The sequence below is a fragment of the Pseudochaenichthys georgianus genome, chromosome 5 (assembly GCF_902827115.2).
Source record: "Pseudochaenichthys georgianus chromosome 5, fPseGeo1.2, whole genome shotgun sequence".
Lineage (NCBI taxonomy): Eukaryota > Metazoa > Chordata > Actinopteri > Perciformes > Channichthyidae > Pseudochaenichthys > Pseudochaenichthys georgianus.
The window spans coordinates 45,791,036-45,805,046 of record NC_047507.1 but is presented as its reverse complement, the minus strand read 5'-3'; the positions used below and the strand labels follow the sequence as shown (position 1 = coordinate 45,805,046).

The following is a 14,011-nucleotide window of genomic DNA, read 5'->3' as shown; positions in this document are numbered from 1 at the left end:
ACTACTTTTATATTGTGATACTCAGATTAGGTCACTGATTTGATTTGATTTTGACATGTAACTAGAGATTGTAATGGATTACATTTTTGAAGTAACCCTCCCAACCCTGGTTATGGTATAAGGACTTGGGTGCTTTGAGTGACAGGTGGGTCTCAGGTCGCCAGGAACCAGCTATCTGCTTTGCTGCATCATAAAGCCCCGCCCCCTGCTCCACCATCCCTCCCCCTTTGTGTCAGCTCAGTTCTGCATCATGCCGCTGGCTGGAGCCGCTCATATTTAACTATTGTCTTGTACAGACTGTACACAATATTTTGTTACGTTATTTAACAGTGAACATAGACATTGTCAAATTAAGAATAAGCAATACAACAGATTAAATATAGGGCATCAAGCTAAAGCTATATTATGTGAAAGCAAAACTACAACACGTGTAACATGTGTAACATGTGTAACATGGACTGTACAGTACAATGTTCACTGTTAAATAACGTAACAAAATATTCATGTTTTGCTTATTAAAACTAAACTTTTGACACATAGATCACATAGATCCATCAGTACATATCTGTTGTTAATGCTCTTTCCATGCTCAGACAGATTTCCTCCATGTTCTATTATATTTTTAAAGTCAACAGAGTTCACAATACATAGGTCATAATACCGTTGTTGTTTAATGAGTTGATGTGTTTCTTAAAAGCTTTCTTACTAACGCAGCTGGTGCTGTTGGTTAGAAGGAACATGTTTATTTGTTGGCCTGCTAGAGTGACACATTGACTGGCACTTTCTGATCAGTTAATGTGGCGAGACGCACAGGCTGCAGTGGAGACGCTGCACAGTGGAGACGCTGCGCAGCTGATCGACAGCTGGAACACAAATACAAAAACATAATTCAGATCCAGTCGTCATGACTCCACTCCGGGGGGATTCCCCGATCACTTCTTACAGTCTCTCATCAAGGGGGGTCTCCTGTCCCCGGTACAAACACACTGCCTGAGGAAGGCTATGTGTATGTTTCTGTCATGAACCTTTTTCGGACCACTTATTTATTTCTGTTGGTGACGATCCGACCTCCTGCTGCTACTCTGTTCAAACGGCATCCACCAAACAATATGATTTATCTCCACCTCCCCAAAAGAACCAGAATCTGACACGGTGTGAGACGTCTGTTTTAGCTGTTCTGTCCTCATTTCCTGCTCTTCTTCCTGCAGTCAGTCAGGATGAATGAATGAATGGGCGTTTCTTTGACTATTTATAGGCACATATGGGCGTTACGTGAAGCCGCAAAAGCTGCACCGCATTTCGAGTCGGTTGTGATTTATTTCATTTCATTTCAAACCTTTATTTAACCAGATTGGTCCCATTTAGATCATAGATCTCTTTTTCAAGGGAGACCTGCAGCATATAGGTTCCACATGAAACAATAAAACAATAAAGGACATTATACATTATATCTACAGGATACATAGTTATAGACATTTACAAGTGCCCGTTGTATCGGCAAGCATTTCATTTACCCTAGCTTTAAAAACATGCAGAGGAATGAGATTGCTCAGTTTCAATTCTTGCTGAAGATTGTTCCAAGAAAGTGGAGCTGCGCACATAAAAGCTGTCTTACCTAAGACAGTCCTTGCTCTTGGCACATCTAACAAGACCACATCATGTGACCTCAGACAATAGCTGCTTGCAACTCTCTGTGTTATCAGCGAGCAGATATAATACGGGAGTTTACCCAACAAAGCTTTATAGATAAAAGTGTACCAATGACTGAGCCTCCGTACAGAGAGTGATGGTAAACCTGCCTTGGTATACAGTGTACAGTGATGAGTAAGCGCTTTACAATTTGTGACAAATCTCAGAGCACTGTGATACGCAGCATCCAATTTGCTCAGGTAATTGGCAGGTGCATTCATATACAACAAATCCCCATAGTCCAGCACAGGTAAAAAGGTCACAGAGCCTTTTCCTGGCCTCAAGCGAGAAACAGGACTTGTTTCTGAAAAAGAAACCTAGCCTAACCCTCAGTTTTTTTAGCAGGTTATTGACATGACGTTTAAAAGAGAGACAATCATCAAGCCAGATACCAAGGTATTTGTAACAGGCAACAACTTCAAGTTTTGTTCCTTTGTTCCTAGTTACAATATCTAAAACAGGCTCTGGAGTCTTTTTAGCTTTTGAAAAGAGCATTACCTTGGTTTTCTCAACATTTAAAAGAAGCTTTAGTTCAGAGAGCTGAGTCTGAATAGTGTTAAAAACAGCTTGTAATTTAACAACAGCCTCTTTAATGGAGGGACCTGCACAATACATTACAGTATCATCCGCATAAAAATGTAAAGTAGCTTCATCCACATTATCACCTACACTGTTAATATATATGGAGAATAAAAGTGGTCCTAAAACAGAACCTTGTGGTACACCATTAGAAATGTTTAACCACTCAGAAGACAGTCCATCAAAGTGAACACATTGGGACCTTTCAGAGAGGTAGTTCACAAACCACCCCACTGCAAGGCTGGATATGCCTATACTGAGTAGCCTCTGCTTTAAGATGAGATGATCAACGGTGTCAAACGCTTCGGAAAGGTCAACAAACAGAGCTGCACAACTCTGCTTATTATCTAAAATACTAGTAATGTCATTTACCACTTTCATTGTGGCAGTGATGGTGCTGTGTTTCTTTCTGAAGCCTGACTGATGTTTAGACAGGATGTCATTTATACATAAAAACTCCTTTACCTGTTCACTCACTAAGCGTTCGAGCACCTTAGCCAGAACTGACAACTTAGAGATTGGCCTATAGTTATTTAAAATAGTTGCCTCCCCTCCTTTCAGTAAAGGCAAGACATAAGCAGACTTCCATACTTTTGGAATTGTGTTCGTGCTGAGGGAGAGGTTAAAAAGAGAAGTAAGAGGTGGAGCAATAAAATCTGCAGCTATCTTTAAAAAGAAAGGTTCTACGTTGTCCGGGCCAGCCGGTTTCCTAGGATCTAACTTGGATAATGCTTCATGAACAATACCAACAGTTAAAGGAGTAAAACTGAAAGGGTTTTCCAGACCACATTGTTCAGAGTCAAGGATTGGAGCGTTCACAGGAGCCACACAGCCAAACAGAGAGCCACAAGACACAAAATGCTCATTAAAGCAATTTAGCATAGTAGCCCTGTCTGATATAGTGCCAGATGCTGTGGTGAGGCACGGAGGTAGCTCATTTGGGATATCACCAGTGGAAATCGATTTTATGGCTTTCCAAAATTTCCTAGGATTATTCAGGTTTTCTGTGGTAACCGACAAATAGTACTTTGATTTAGCACTTTTTATTTGGGATGTGAAGCTATTTCTTAGCTGCCTAAAACGTAGCCATTCTACCTCTGAGCCTGATTTCCTAGCCTTAGCCCAAGCATTATTTCTCTCATGAAGGAGACTGGACAGCTCAGCAGAAAACCAGGGATTGTTTCGTCCCTTCACTCTAAATTTACGCAGAGGTGCATGACTATCTATAATTTTCATAAAACCAAGATAAAAATAAGACCATGCAGTTTCTACATCAGCACACAAATTGATTCTACCCCAATCAAAATCAAACAGATCATGTAAAAAACCCTGCTCCACAAAGTGTTTTTTGTCTCTCTTTGTGATGATACGTGGTTTAACCTTTTGGACCTTAGTGTCCCTAATTGTGGCTACAACACAGTGGTCACTCACATCATTAGCAAATACTCCCACAGATGAGTATTTATGTGGAACATTTGTTAAAATTAGATCAATTAAGGAGGATTTATTTGGGGACTTAATATTTGGGCGAGTAGGACTGTCTATAATCTGGGTAAAATTCAATGAGGTACACAGGTTTTTAAAATCCTCTGACACAGAAGTTAACCAGTCCCAATTAAAATCACCAAGCAGCACTATTTCCTTGTAGGAAAGTTGCGATAACAGTTTTGCCAATGACGATAAAGAGTCCTTGACAGCCGAAGGGGCCCTGTAGCAGCCCACCACCATGAGCTGTTGACCCTTTGTTACCTCAATATTCACGGCTAAAAATTCTAGCTGTTTACTAACAGATTTGGAAACCATATTGGTTACACAAAACTTATTTTTCACATAAATGGCAACGCCACCACCTTTTTTAGGGCGGTCAGTACGATATACACTGTAACCATTTATGTAAATGTCAGAGGCCAAAATGGATTTATCTAGCCACGTTTCTGATAAGACAATGACATCAGCATCAGTCGAACTCGCCCAAATACGGACACAATCTAATTTAGGTAACAGACTACGCACATTTAAATGAATTAAACCTAGCCCAGATCTAGATATAAAATCAGCAGGAGTAGCTATTTGAATAATACTGCTCGGTGGACCTGGATTTGGCTGTACATTTCCTGATAGTAACAACAATAAAAATACCAAGCACCTTTTCCTCTTAATCAACACACATACATTGTCAGCTGTTCTAGAGTCACCAGCAAACTTCGCGAAAGTGAGATTAGAGTTTAAAAAACAATTCTGAAGGACCATCGTGGCAGGCATGTGAGAAAGACAAACATTTTCCGAAATGAATGTCCGCGACAGTGCAACCAGCAATTGTTTGTGCAACACCTCCGAAACTGTACAGGGGATGTCCACAGCGGGCGGCAGAACATACCCGAATCCAGTAGATTGTTCAGGACGACTAGCGATCTTCTCCTTGTCCAGCACAGCCAAGAAAAGGCACAGCAGAAACACGACACCCGCCATTCTCCCAGTCCAGCACAACAGTATCCACGCTGTTCCCGGAGCAAGGTGGAGCAGGCCTCAGCTACAGCAGCACAGCACAGCAGAGCAGAGCAGGTGGAACCAGGCCTCAGCGGGCGGCAGCACAGCAGAGCAGGTGAAACCAGGCCTCAGCGGGCGGCAGCACAGCAGAGCAGAGCAGGTGAAACCAGGCCTCAGCTACAGCAGCACAGCAGAGTAGAGAAGGTAATCCCACCGCGTTACACCGGCTATTTAATCCACTTTACATCTCCGCCGGTAGCACAGGCTCGGAGAGGAGCGGCGATACGCGGTGTGAGTAGCGGCCAGAGGAGCAGCAAGAGGAGCGGCAAGAGGAGCGGCGATACGCGGTGTGAGGAGCGGCGAGAAGGGCGGCGAGAGGAGAGCCGGGACCACACTTCCGACTCTTTATCTCTGCAAGAGTTGCTCCCTCTCGTGCTAAATCCACTCGGCGGGCAAAAGTAGGATCCCAGAAGTGATTCGCCCAGTGTGGAGTGGCTCCTGAAACCCTTCCCGACGTGCCTTTAGTGGAACTCGGGTCCGCTGTGGTGGATGAGGTTGAACGTGGCCCTCATTGAAAACTCAGCAAAGGTGGATCACGTCTCAGCACTGACGGCATGTAACCTGTTCCTCAGGTGAGTTTCAGAGTGAGCAGCAGCAGCTGTGAGTGGCGAGCAGCAGCAGCAGCTGTGAGTGGCGAGCAGCAGCAGCATTTATAAAGGGAAACCGGCGTAGGAAGTGCCGTACGCACTTTCCTCGCCGGTAGGCCTACGCAATGTTTGGTGAATCGGAAAATGTCGGAACATTTCTGTACCTATTTTTTGGATTTCTACTACGTAAGCAACCTTCCCACGTGAATCCTATGCACGGCGTTATAAATGAGGCCCCTGAGCTGTAGTTATCAGTCTCTCAGTCTGACTGGAGAGGACTTGTTGACAGCTCATTATATCCGTTAGCGCAGCTAGCTAGCACCAGATGCTAACAACAACAATACACGTAATTTACACACGGCATCTATTGCACGTCTGTCCGTCCTGGGAGAGGGATCCCTCCTCTGTTGCTCTCCCTGAGGTTTCTCACATTTTTCCCTTTAAACTGGGTTTTCTTTGGAAGTTTTTCCTTGTACGATGTGAGGGTCTAAGGACAGAGGGTGTCGTATTGTCATACTGATATTCTGTACACACTGTGAAGACCACTGAGACAAATGTAACATTTGTGATATTGGGCTATATAAATAAACATTGATTGATTGATTGATTGACGTAACCGGTGCGCACGCTTTCTCTCTCGCTCGCGCCACACACACACACCCTCCCGAGCTTGAATGACACACAGAGACCAATCGAGGGCATTAGTATGATCTGTATGAAAGTGGCCATGTCAGCAGGCCACATCATGTAGACAGCCAGTCACCCTCTGTGAGGCGTCAGACCCACATTTGCGCAGCGTTGCGTTCACAATACATAGTATAAAAAAAGGAATTCTTCAGGCCAGCAGGCCAGGCCATCGGGAAACCTCCCGGTCCTCCCGATGGCCAGTCCGGGCCAGGCTACGATAAGTAATAAGGGTGTTATGAGTGAGTTTCTGTACAACAGAACGCTCGTGGCTAATTCAGGCTCAGCGCTAGCTTTGTGGGTTTCTTTGAAAAAAATAAATAAAAATCAGTTAGCTGAGTTTCTTCCAGTATATCCAGTTTCTTACATGGATATAAAACATTCATAGTTTATTGAATATTAAGATGCCCTCAGACGCTGTTTCCTGCAGATGACGCATTTTTCCCCCCAGTATCGGGGGTGCGGTGTAGAAGAGGTTAAGTATATTTTGATGCTAATACTTTTTAACGTTTTGTTTGCAGGACTTTGACTTGTAACAGAGTATTCCTACACTCTGGTACTTCTACTTCGACTTAAGTAAAGAGCTGAGTACTTGTTCCATCTCTGTAAACTCATCAATAAGTTTGGGCCTGTGTTCTTAAAGAAGGAACTTGCTAAAGCTGCTGCATCATCGGTAAAATACCTCTCGCCCACACTCTCGCCCTTCTGGAAGAACACAGTAACACCTTCAGCAACACCCTGACCCCCCCCCCCCCCCCAGACCAGGTAGACCAGGGCTCCACAGCTGTTCCCCTCTCACATCTTTATGCACTCGTAACACACTAATAAATGTTCCCATTCCTGCACTACCAGTGGTGCCTTTTATCTTTATTTGTATCTCCCTTTACAGTACATTTGTATTTTTCTATTTGTGTGTACATACACAACAGTGCACATGTATTATTTTATTTATATAAGTATTGTACCATTTATACTAAGCATCATGACCCCAAAATACTATTTTAGTTTGAATCAAGGACTTCAGTGTGAAATGCTACTTCTGTGTAAAGAGCCCATTTTCATAACGGAAGGATAAAACTGACTTTAATCATTTTAAGATTCGCTTTAATCAATGTTTGAAAATGAATTCTTCATATATGATAAATGAGAGGTAACATTTTATTTATGGTATTATTTCCACACATTTCTCTCCATTCTTCCTTCTGCCAACGGTGTCGCAGTTTCTCGTCTCTCCCGTTGTTGTGCTTAATGCGTACGCATGGGTTAGAGTTTGTGTGGAGGACCGCACGTTTTCCCGTCAAGTTAGTATTTTATAAATCGTAAACATTGCGTAGAAACTGGCGTACGCTATTTTTTGAGCGTATATCCCTTTATAAATGAGGCCCCAAGTGAGGTAAAAGACTCTGCTGAGTGTTTAGATAGTTAACTTAGTCTAATGGCGCGTTTCCACTGCATGCCTCGCTCGGCCTCGCTCGGTTTGGTTAGGCCTTATTAGGCCCGGCTCACTTTAATGCTGCGCTTCCATTACAGTTTAGGAACTGGGGTAGTTACTATAGTAACGCAGTGTAGGCGGAGCCGTGACGTCATCTTCAATGAGAGCACCAGAAAAACAACACAGCCGTTAGCTCTTAACCCTCAGAGCTCTCAGCTCTTCATATCTGTTCAGAAACTAGACAAAAGTTAAACAAGTACAAACCACAGACTGCCTGTGTCATGGCGAATACAGTCGCTGCTTTATTTATGTCTGTAGGCCGTTGTTGTGATTGTGGACGGTCGGAGCATATATAGCGTTAGCTTAGCCAGGCTCCATTTAGAAAACACGCATTTTAAAAGGGTTTTTCGCCTGCCGTCTGTCTGCAGACTTGTCAAAGCATTAATTCATGGTTTTTACTAACCGGTATCAGTATGTTGTTACTTCGGCATCATTTTGAAACGTGTATTACAATTAAATCACGGTCAAATATGTTCATCTTGTTGTAGTTGTAGCCCCCTTGCCAGCGATTCTCTCTCTAGTTTAGCATACTCAGCCCGACTTAGCCTGGTTGTTCCTGGCCCTAGAACCACGATTTAGTCGGGCCAGAAAAAAGGTGAAAAAGTAGCCCCGGGCCAAAACTAGGCCAAGTGGAAACGCAACCAAAAACGGGCCCCGCACGGCTCGGCACGCTTAAAGCGAGCTACCCGCTGCAGTGGAAACGCGTCATAAGTTATCTCAGTGGGTCTCAAACGGTTTGGTCACCATTTATATAAACACATATTTCCATTTGAAGGGGGAGTCATTAGTAAAATATGCATGCAAACAAATTTAACTAGGTGAAAGGTAAGATAAACTTTAAAAACTTGTTGAGAGCTAAAACTAGTCTTTGCTGCTGCCTCAAAGAGGAGCAGGGGGAGAGGAGGGAGAGGAGGGAGAGGAGGGAGAGGAGGGAGAGGAGGGAGAGGAGGGAGAGGAGGGAGACAGGTGAGGCTGATTCAGGAGCACACACTCACAACTATAAATGAACCAAAAACAAATAAATACACAAGTTTCAATGTTTTTCATATTGGATATAATAATAATAATAATAGCTGGGATTTCTATAGCGCCTTTCAAGGGACCCAAGGTCGCTTTACAGGAATAGGGCAAGCACAAACAAAACAAAACAAAGGTCAGACAGACAAAACAACAGATAGATTTAAGGGCCGAAAGCCTTGATGAACAGATGGGACTTGAGGGCCCTTTTGAAGGCGTCCAGTGTGGGGATGTTGCGAATCTCCGCAGGGAGAGCGTTCCAGAGGGTGGGGGCTGCCACACTGAAGGCTCTGTCCCCGAAGGTTCTCAGTTTGGTGCGGGGGGTGGTGAGCAGGCCAGAGTCTGAAGACCGCAGGTTCCGGGGTGGGGCATGCGGGTGAAGGATGTCCGATAGGTACTGGGGGGCAAGGGCATGGAGGGACTTGTAGGTCAGGAGGAGGACTTTATAAGTTATGCGGAACTTGACCGGCAACCAGTGGAGGTGGATGAGGGTGGGAGTGATGTGCTGCCACGGCTTTGTGTGTGTGAGGACCCGAGCTGCACAATTTTGGACATACTGGAGCCTGTCCAGGGTTTTGTTGGGAACCCCGAACAGGACACCATTGCAGTAGTCCAAGCGGGTGGTGACAAATGCATGCACCAGGGTCTCGGCAACCGACTCCGAGAGTGACGGTCGGAGTCTGGAAATGTTCCGCAGGTGGTAGAAAGCCGATTTGGTTACAGACTTGACGTGGGAATGGAAGGAAAGGGTGGATATGGTATGTTATTGGTTATGGCCATGTTCTTATGATTTTATGATTATTTAAATGTACACAGTTCTGTTTCATATGGGTGTAGTCTCTTTATTTCCCCCTCAAAGTGCACCAGATTGATGCATTTCCAACATTTAAAAAAAAATCTTACCGGGGGAGCATGCCCCGGACCCCCCTAGAGGATTTGAGGTCCACCTCCACTTAAAATATGTTCACATGGATAGGTTCCTAAATCGATTTGGGCAGCAACGCTGTATATATTGACAAATAAATCCAGGAAAATGGCACAAAAGAAAACTGGTAGTAGCCTGGCTGGGTGTATAATTCCCGGCCTGTCCCAGTCCGGCCCTGATCGTAGCTGCATGTCCAACCCATCGATCTGATCGTGAGTACATACATCATCACTCCATGATAAGAACTCGCGAAGCTATTAACAAGAACAGACATCAAAACCGCTAAAAACGGCAACATGGCTCACCTTGGTTGTTGTCTGGTCAAAAGTGGTCTTCAATGGCATTAAAACGATAAAACGCTACTGAAGTTAATCCATAGGTTAATCCAATGTGTCTGTGTCCCTTTGAAATGATTTCTGATAATCCATGAGCAATAAACCTGCTTTTCCGTTTCCAGATGTCAGAGCGAGAGATAGCTTCACTCTGATGCAAACCTGCATGCGCTAAGCCCCCACCTTTTGTGTTAACATGTGTGTGTATGGGGAGATTCCCCTTCGATTATATTGGCTCTAACAGTCAGAAAGAGATGTCAATCACCAAAATCGACCAATGGGTTCCAGAGAAACGGTAAAACCCCCATTTCCACCCAAATCACCTCAGAGGTGGATTTCTTTTGCTAAACCTCTCTAAAGAGGTCAAATGTCACTTGTTTTGCATCAATCTTCTGACTTTTCTACATCCAACTCACAGGTTTATCATTACTTTGAGAGAAAATATTATTAATGTAACCCTTTTAGAAGGGAAGATATGGTTATTTGTTCTGGGAATGTCATTTTCGAGCCTGAGACCTGAAAAACAGGCTCAGGGCTAAACTGGTTAAAGTAGTTGTAATGGCAATTTCCATGTTCCCATGTCCTATATATTTGCCACTGCTTTCACAGGAGGTTTTAAGAGTGATCCTGACGCAGACACGAACAGATGGATTTCCGGTCTTTTGCTGCAGTTTAGAATGATGGTTTATTTTGCATTTACATACCAAGGTTTTATTACACTGTGTCAATGATTGTGGTATGAGCATCTGCTGGGCTGGTGCCGTTCTGGCCATGCTCGTGGAATCGGTATGCTCTTCCTCCTGTGTCCATGTCATTTCCTGTCACCTGTGACTGCTTTTATACACCCGGTGCAGCTAAACCCCGCCACCAAGTGTTCAAAATAGTATTGTAGTATAAATATAAATAAAGTAAACTGACATAACAACAACACCCCTAAATGGCTCCTACAGTAGTCATTGTGCAGATTGGTCAATTTCAGAATAATATAAATGATATGTTTTATAATTATTGATGCATTAAAGTGTTATCAAAGCTAGTTGTAATGACTGTATACTGCAGGGTAGCTTGTGAATGTAGTAAAAAAAATGTTTTTTTATGTATTTTATGCGCTTTTAACTCTAAACTCGTTAAAGTCCCCTTCTTCCTGCATTAAATGTGCCCCTCATAAATGTATTGGCCCCATTACTGCCCCCCACTTAAATTAATCTAGTACCGCCATTGCACTCAAGTAAAGTTAGGGTACCTACAATTGAAAATAAATCTACTTGGTTACTTTACACCACTCTGAGTTTGTGATGCATAAAGAACATTTCACAAACTGGTTGCAGGTGTTCCTCAAGAGCGACCGTGTGTCCCGGATGGTGCAGAGCGGCGGCTGCTCGGCCAGCGATTCCCGGGAGGTTTTTAAGAAGCACATAGAGAAGAGGGTGCGCAGCCTGCCTGAGATCGACGGCCTGAGCAAGGAGACGGTGCTGAGCTCCTGGATCGCCAAGTTTGACACCATCTACCGAGGAGAGGAGGACCCCCGGAAGCACCAGCAGAGGATGACAGCCAGCGCCGCCTCCGAGCTCATCCTCAGCAAGGACCAGCTGTACGAGATGTTCCAGCAGATCCTGGGCGTCAAGAAGTTTGAGCACCAGCTGCTCTACAACGCCTGCCAGGTCAGTGCTCCAATACCTAACTGTTTATCTGTCAATATGTGACAGACACCTCTGTGGATCTCTCCCTTTTAGTAGTTTATTTTGCGAAACAAAATGATTGTCTTACTGTACCTCTGTGTACATTTGAATGTGTTCTTTGACTCAGGTGTCAGTGTTGAAGAGCGGAATAAGAGAGCTGTTTGACTGAGTTTATTTTGTCATTCAATAACTCTAAAATTAGCTTGATAAGGAGATTGAATCATCCGTTTCTTTCATTTCATAAATCACACTGACATTGTGTTTTGACCTGACCAATCAGTCGGGGATGATGAGTCCAACCAGTTGGTGCTATTTTTTTAGAAACTGTCGTAATGACGAGGGAGAAAAGGTTTGTCTATGAGAGATTTTTGAGCTTTGCTAAAAGCCACTGTGTCAAGTGTCCATCTTGGGTTGCCGTCCGGAGTTGTCCAATATGGCGGACCATCTCGCACATGCGCAGTACCGATCGGGCAGGGGGACGGATCGGGTAGTGACAAGCACTGTCACTACCCGATCTGCAGCTCTGCCCGATCTGCAGCTCTGCCCGATCTGCAGTGCGCATGTGCCAGATGGTCGTTCTGTGTGACACGAAAGAAATGGGGAAATCGTGTTGGTGAACACGAATCAATAGATTAATTTCGTGACTATAACACAAAATGCCGTGAGACTGGGTTGTGACTGAAGTCCAAACAGCAGAGTGTGAGTGTCAGAGTTGTGTTAATTGTGGAAAGGTTGCACAAAACATGTGTCTTTTCCTTGGAGGAAGCCACAACACCTCTGCATGAACGTTTAAGTGTTCAGTGGATTCAAAGCGTTAAACAATGCATATGAAACCTATTATAAAACAATACAAATTAAAGAGGCAAAAAAGCCAACCTTATTTTCAATACATTTACGTTGGATCAAAACTCCATCCCACATGTGTGGACGCTCGGCAAGGTTCTGTGGCAAACCGAATGCAGAGAAGCAGGGGGTTCAATCAGCTGGAAATGTGCTGCGGGATGATAATGAGTTATTAATATGCAGACTGCGATGATAATCACAGAGCAGGCAGATAAAGAAGATGGATGTGGTAATAATGTGTCCGTGGTCTCTGGATCCTCAGCCCCTCACTCAGCAGCTCTACAAGTCTCTCTGTCTCTGTCCACACACATGTTCCAGCTCTTTGGCGTTTACAGTTTGATCATTTGCCAACAGCTGAGGTTTGACATGGAGAGTGGTTTATAAAAGGCACATCACTTCTAAATGGATTCAGTACCAAGGACAAACTGGTGAGCTGCTTTTTATCGACTTTCAGAGGGGTTAGCGCTGCCTTATATATCTCACGAAGGAAGTTCCTAACAGACATCAGGGGGGTGTCTATAAGTTTCATCATTTCAGCAATTACAAATGATCTCTGTTGAATTGAGTTTAAGTGTTTTAATGTGGACCCAAATCTTTACTAAAATATTCTGAAAACACATACAAGTGGTCTTAAAGCATAAACAATGTTTTAAAAACATATGAAATTAACATACAGGCCAGGTGACGTTCTTAAAGGTCCCGTGTCATGGCCATTTCCACTGATCATAGTTCCATTGTTGAGGTCTACTAGAATAGATTTATACTGTGCAATGTTCCAAACTCACATTGGTTTCTCAGCATCTCTGTAAACTACGTGTATTCACTGAATGTCACTCTGCCTTTAACGGCTCGGTGTAGCTCCAGTAGCTCCAGCCCCCCCCCTCCCTGTGAGCACAGTATGCTCTGATTGGTCGGGACGTTGTGAATCGCGCTGAGCTCCGTGGAGGTGTGATTTCCTTGTTTAGCGATACACAGCCAAACACAGTCAAACTCACCCTGAGCACACACAAAGTCACAGCCGAAGTAAAAACAATAAGTGTGGCTTGATAGTGAGAAAGAAAAAGGTTGATAAACGCTGTGAGAATGGGTCTGCAGAGAGAATTCCGCCGCGATCCCAACTGTCTGTTATCAGCCTGCAGCCAGGGAGGAGAGACCAGCTGAGCTGCCTGCACTGAGTGGCCGTTTCTCAGACCCAATCCCAAACCACTCCCTCGACCCTACCCCTCCGTGATGGAGTGAACTCCGTCTGTAGCCACACTCGCAGCTCAACGAGGCTCCCTCCTGTCAGATGGATGGAGTAAATACAGCAGCAAGCTTTGGGACGGCCTCCCCTCTCTCCGGCAGAAACAGGAAGTGCCGTAACTGTATGTAACAACGGTTTCAAATCAGCTTCTCTTAGACAAAAAATGTAAATGAATAACTCAAATAAAACTCCAAACATCTTTCATTGTGTTACTTTTTTGTAAAACTCTTTTAGTTTTAAACCTGATGTTTATAAGCTTCTTAGTTTTTGCAACGGTCTGTAAATATACACAACTTTATAATAAAATGCACACATTTACCTTTTTCTGGACTAAACACAGGTTTGATCCTAAGTTAAAAACATATGAGGTCATCATGAGGTCGTTAACATCACA

At 43.9% G+C, this 14,011-nt stretch overlaps 1 protein-coding gene across 1 annotated transcript in view; it reads left to right on the top strand.

Annotated features, from left to right (window-relative positions):
- cadpsa (Ca2+-dependent activator protein for secretion a) overlaps positions 1 to 14,011 on the top strand; it is a 252,895-nt gene that overhangs the window by 42,802 nt on the left and 196,082 nt on the right. Inside the window, exon 3 of the mRNA XM_034084138.2 lies at positions 11,181 to 11,513. Coding sequence (XP_033940029.1) covers positions 11,181 to 11,513 — 333 coding nt within the window. The remainder of the gene's footprint in view (positions 1 to 11,180; positions 11,514 to 14,011) is intronic.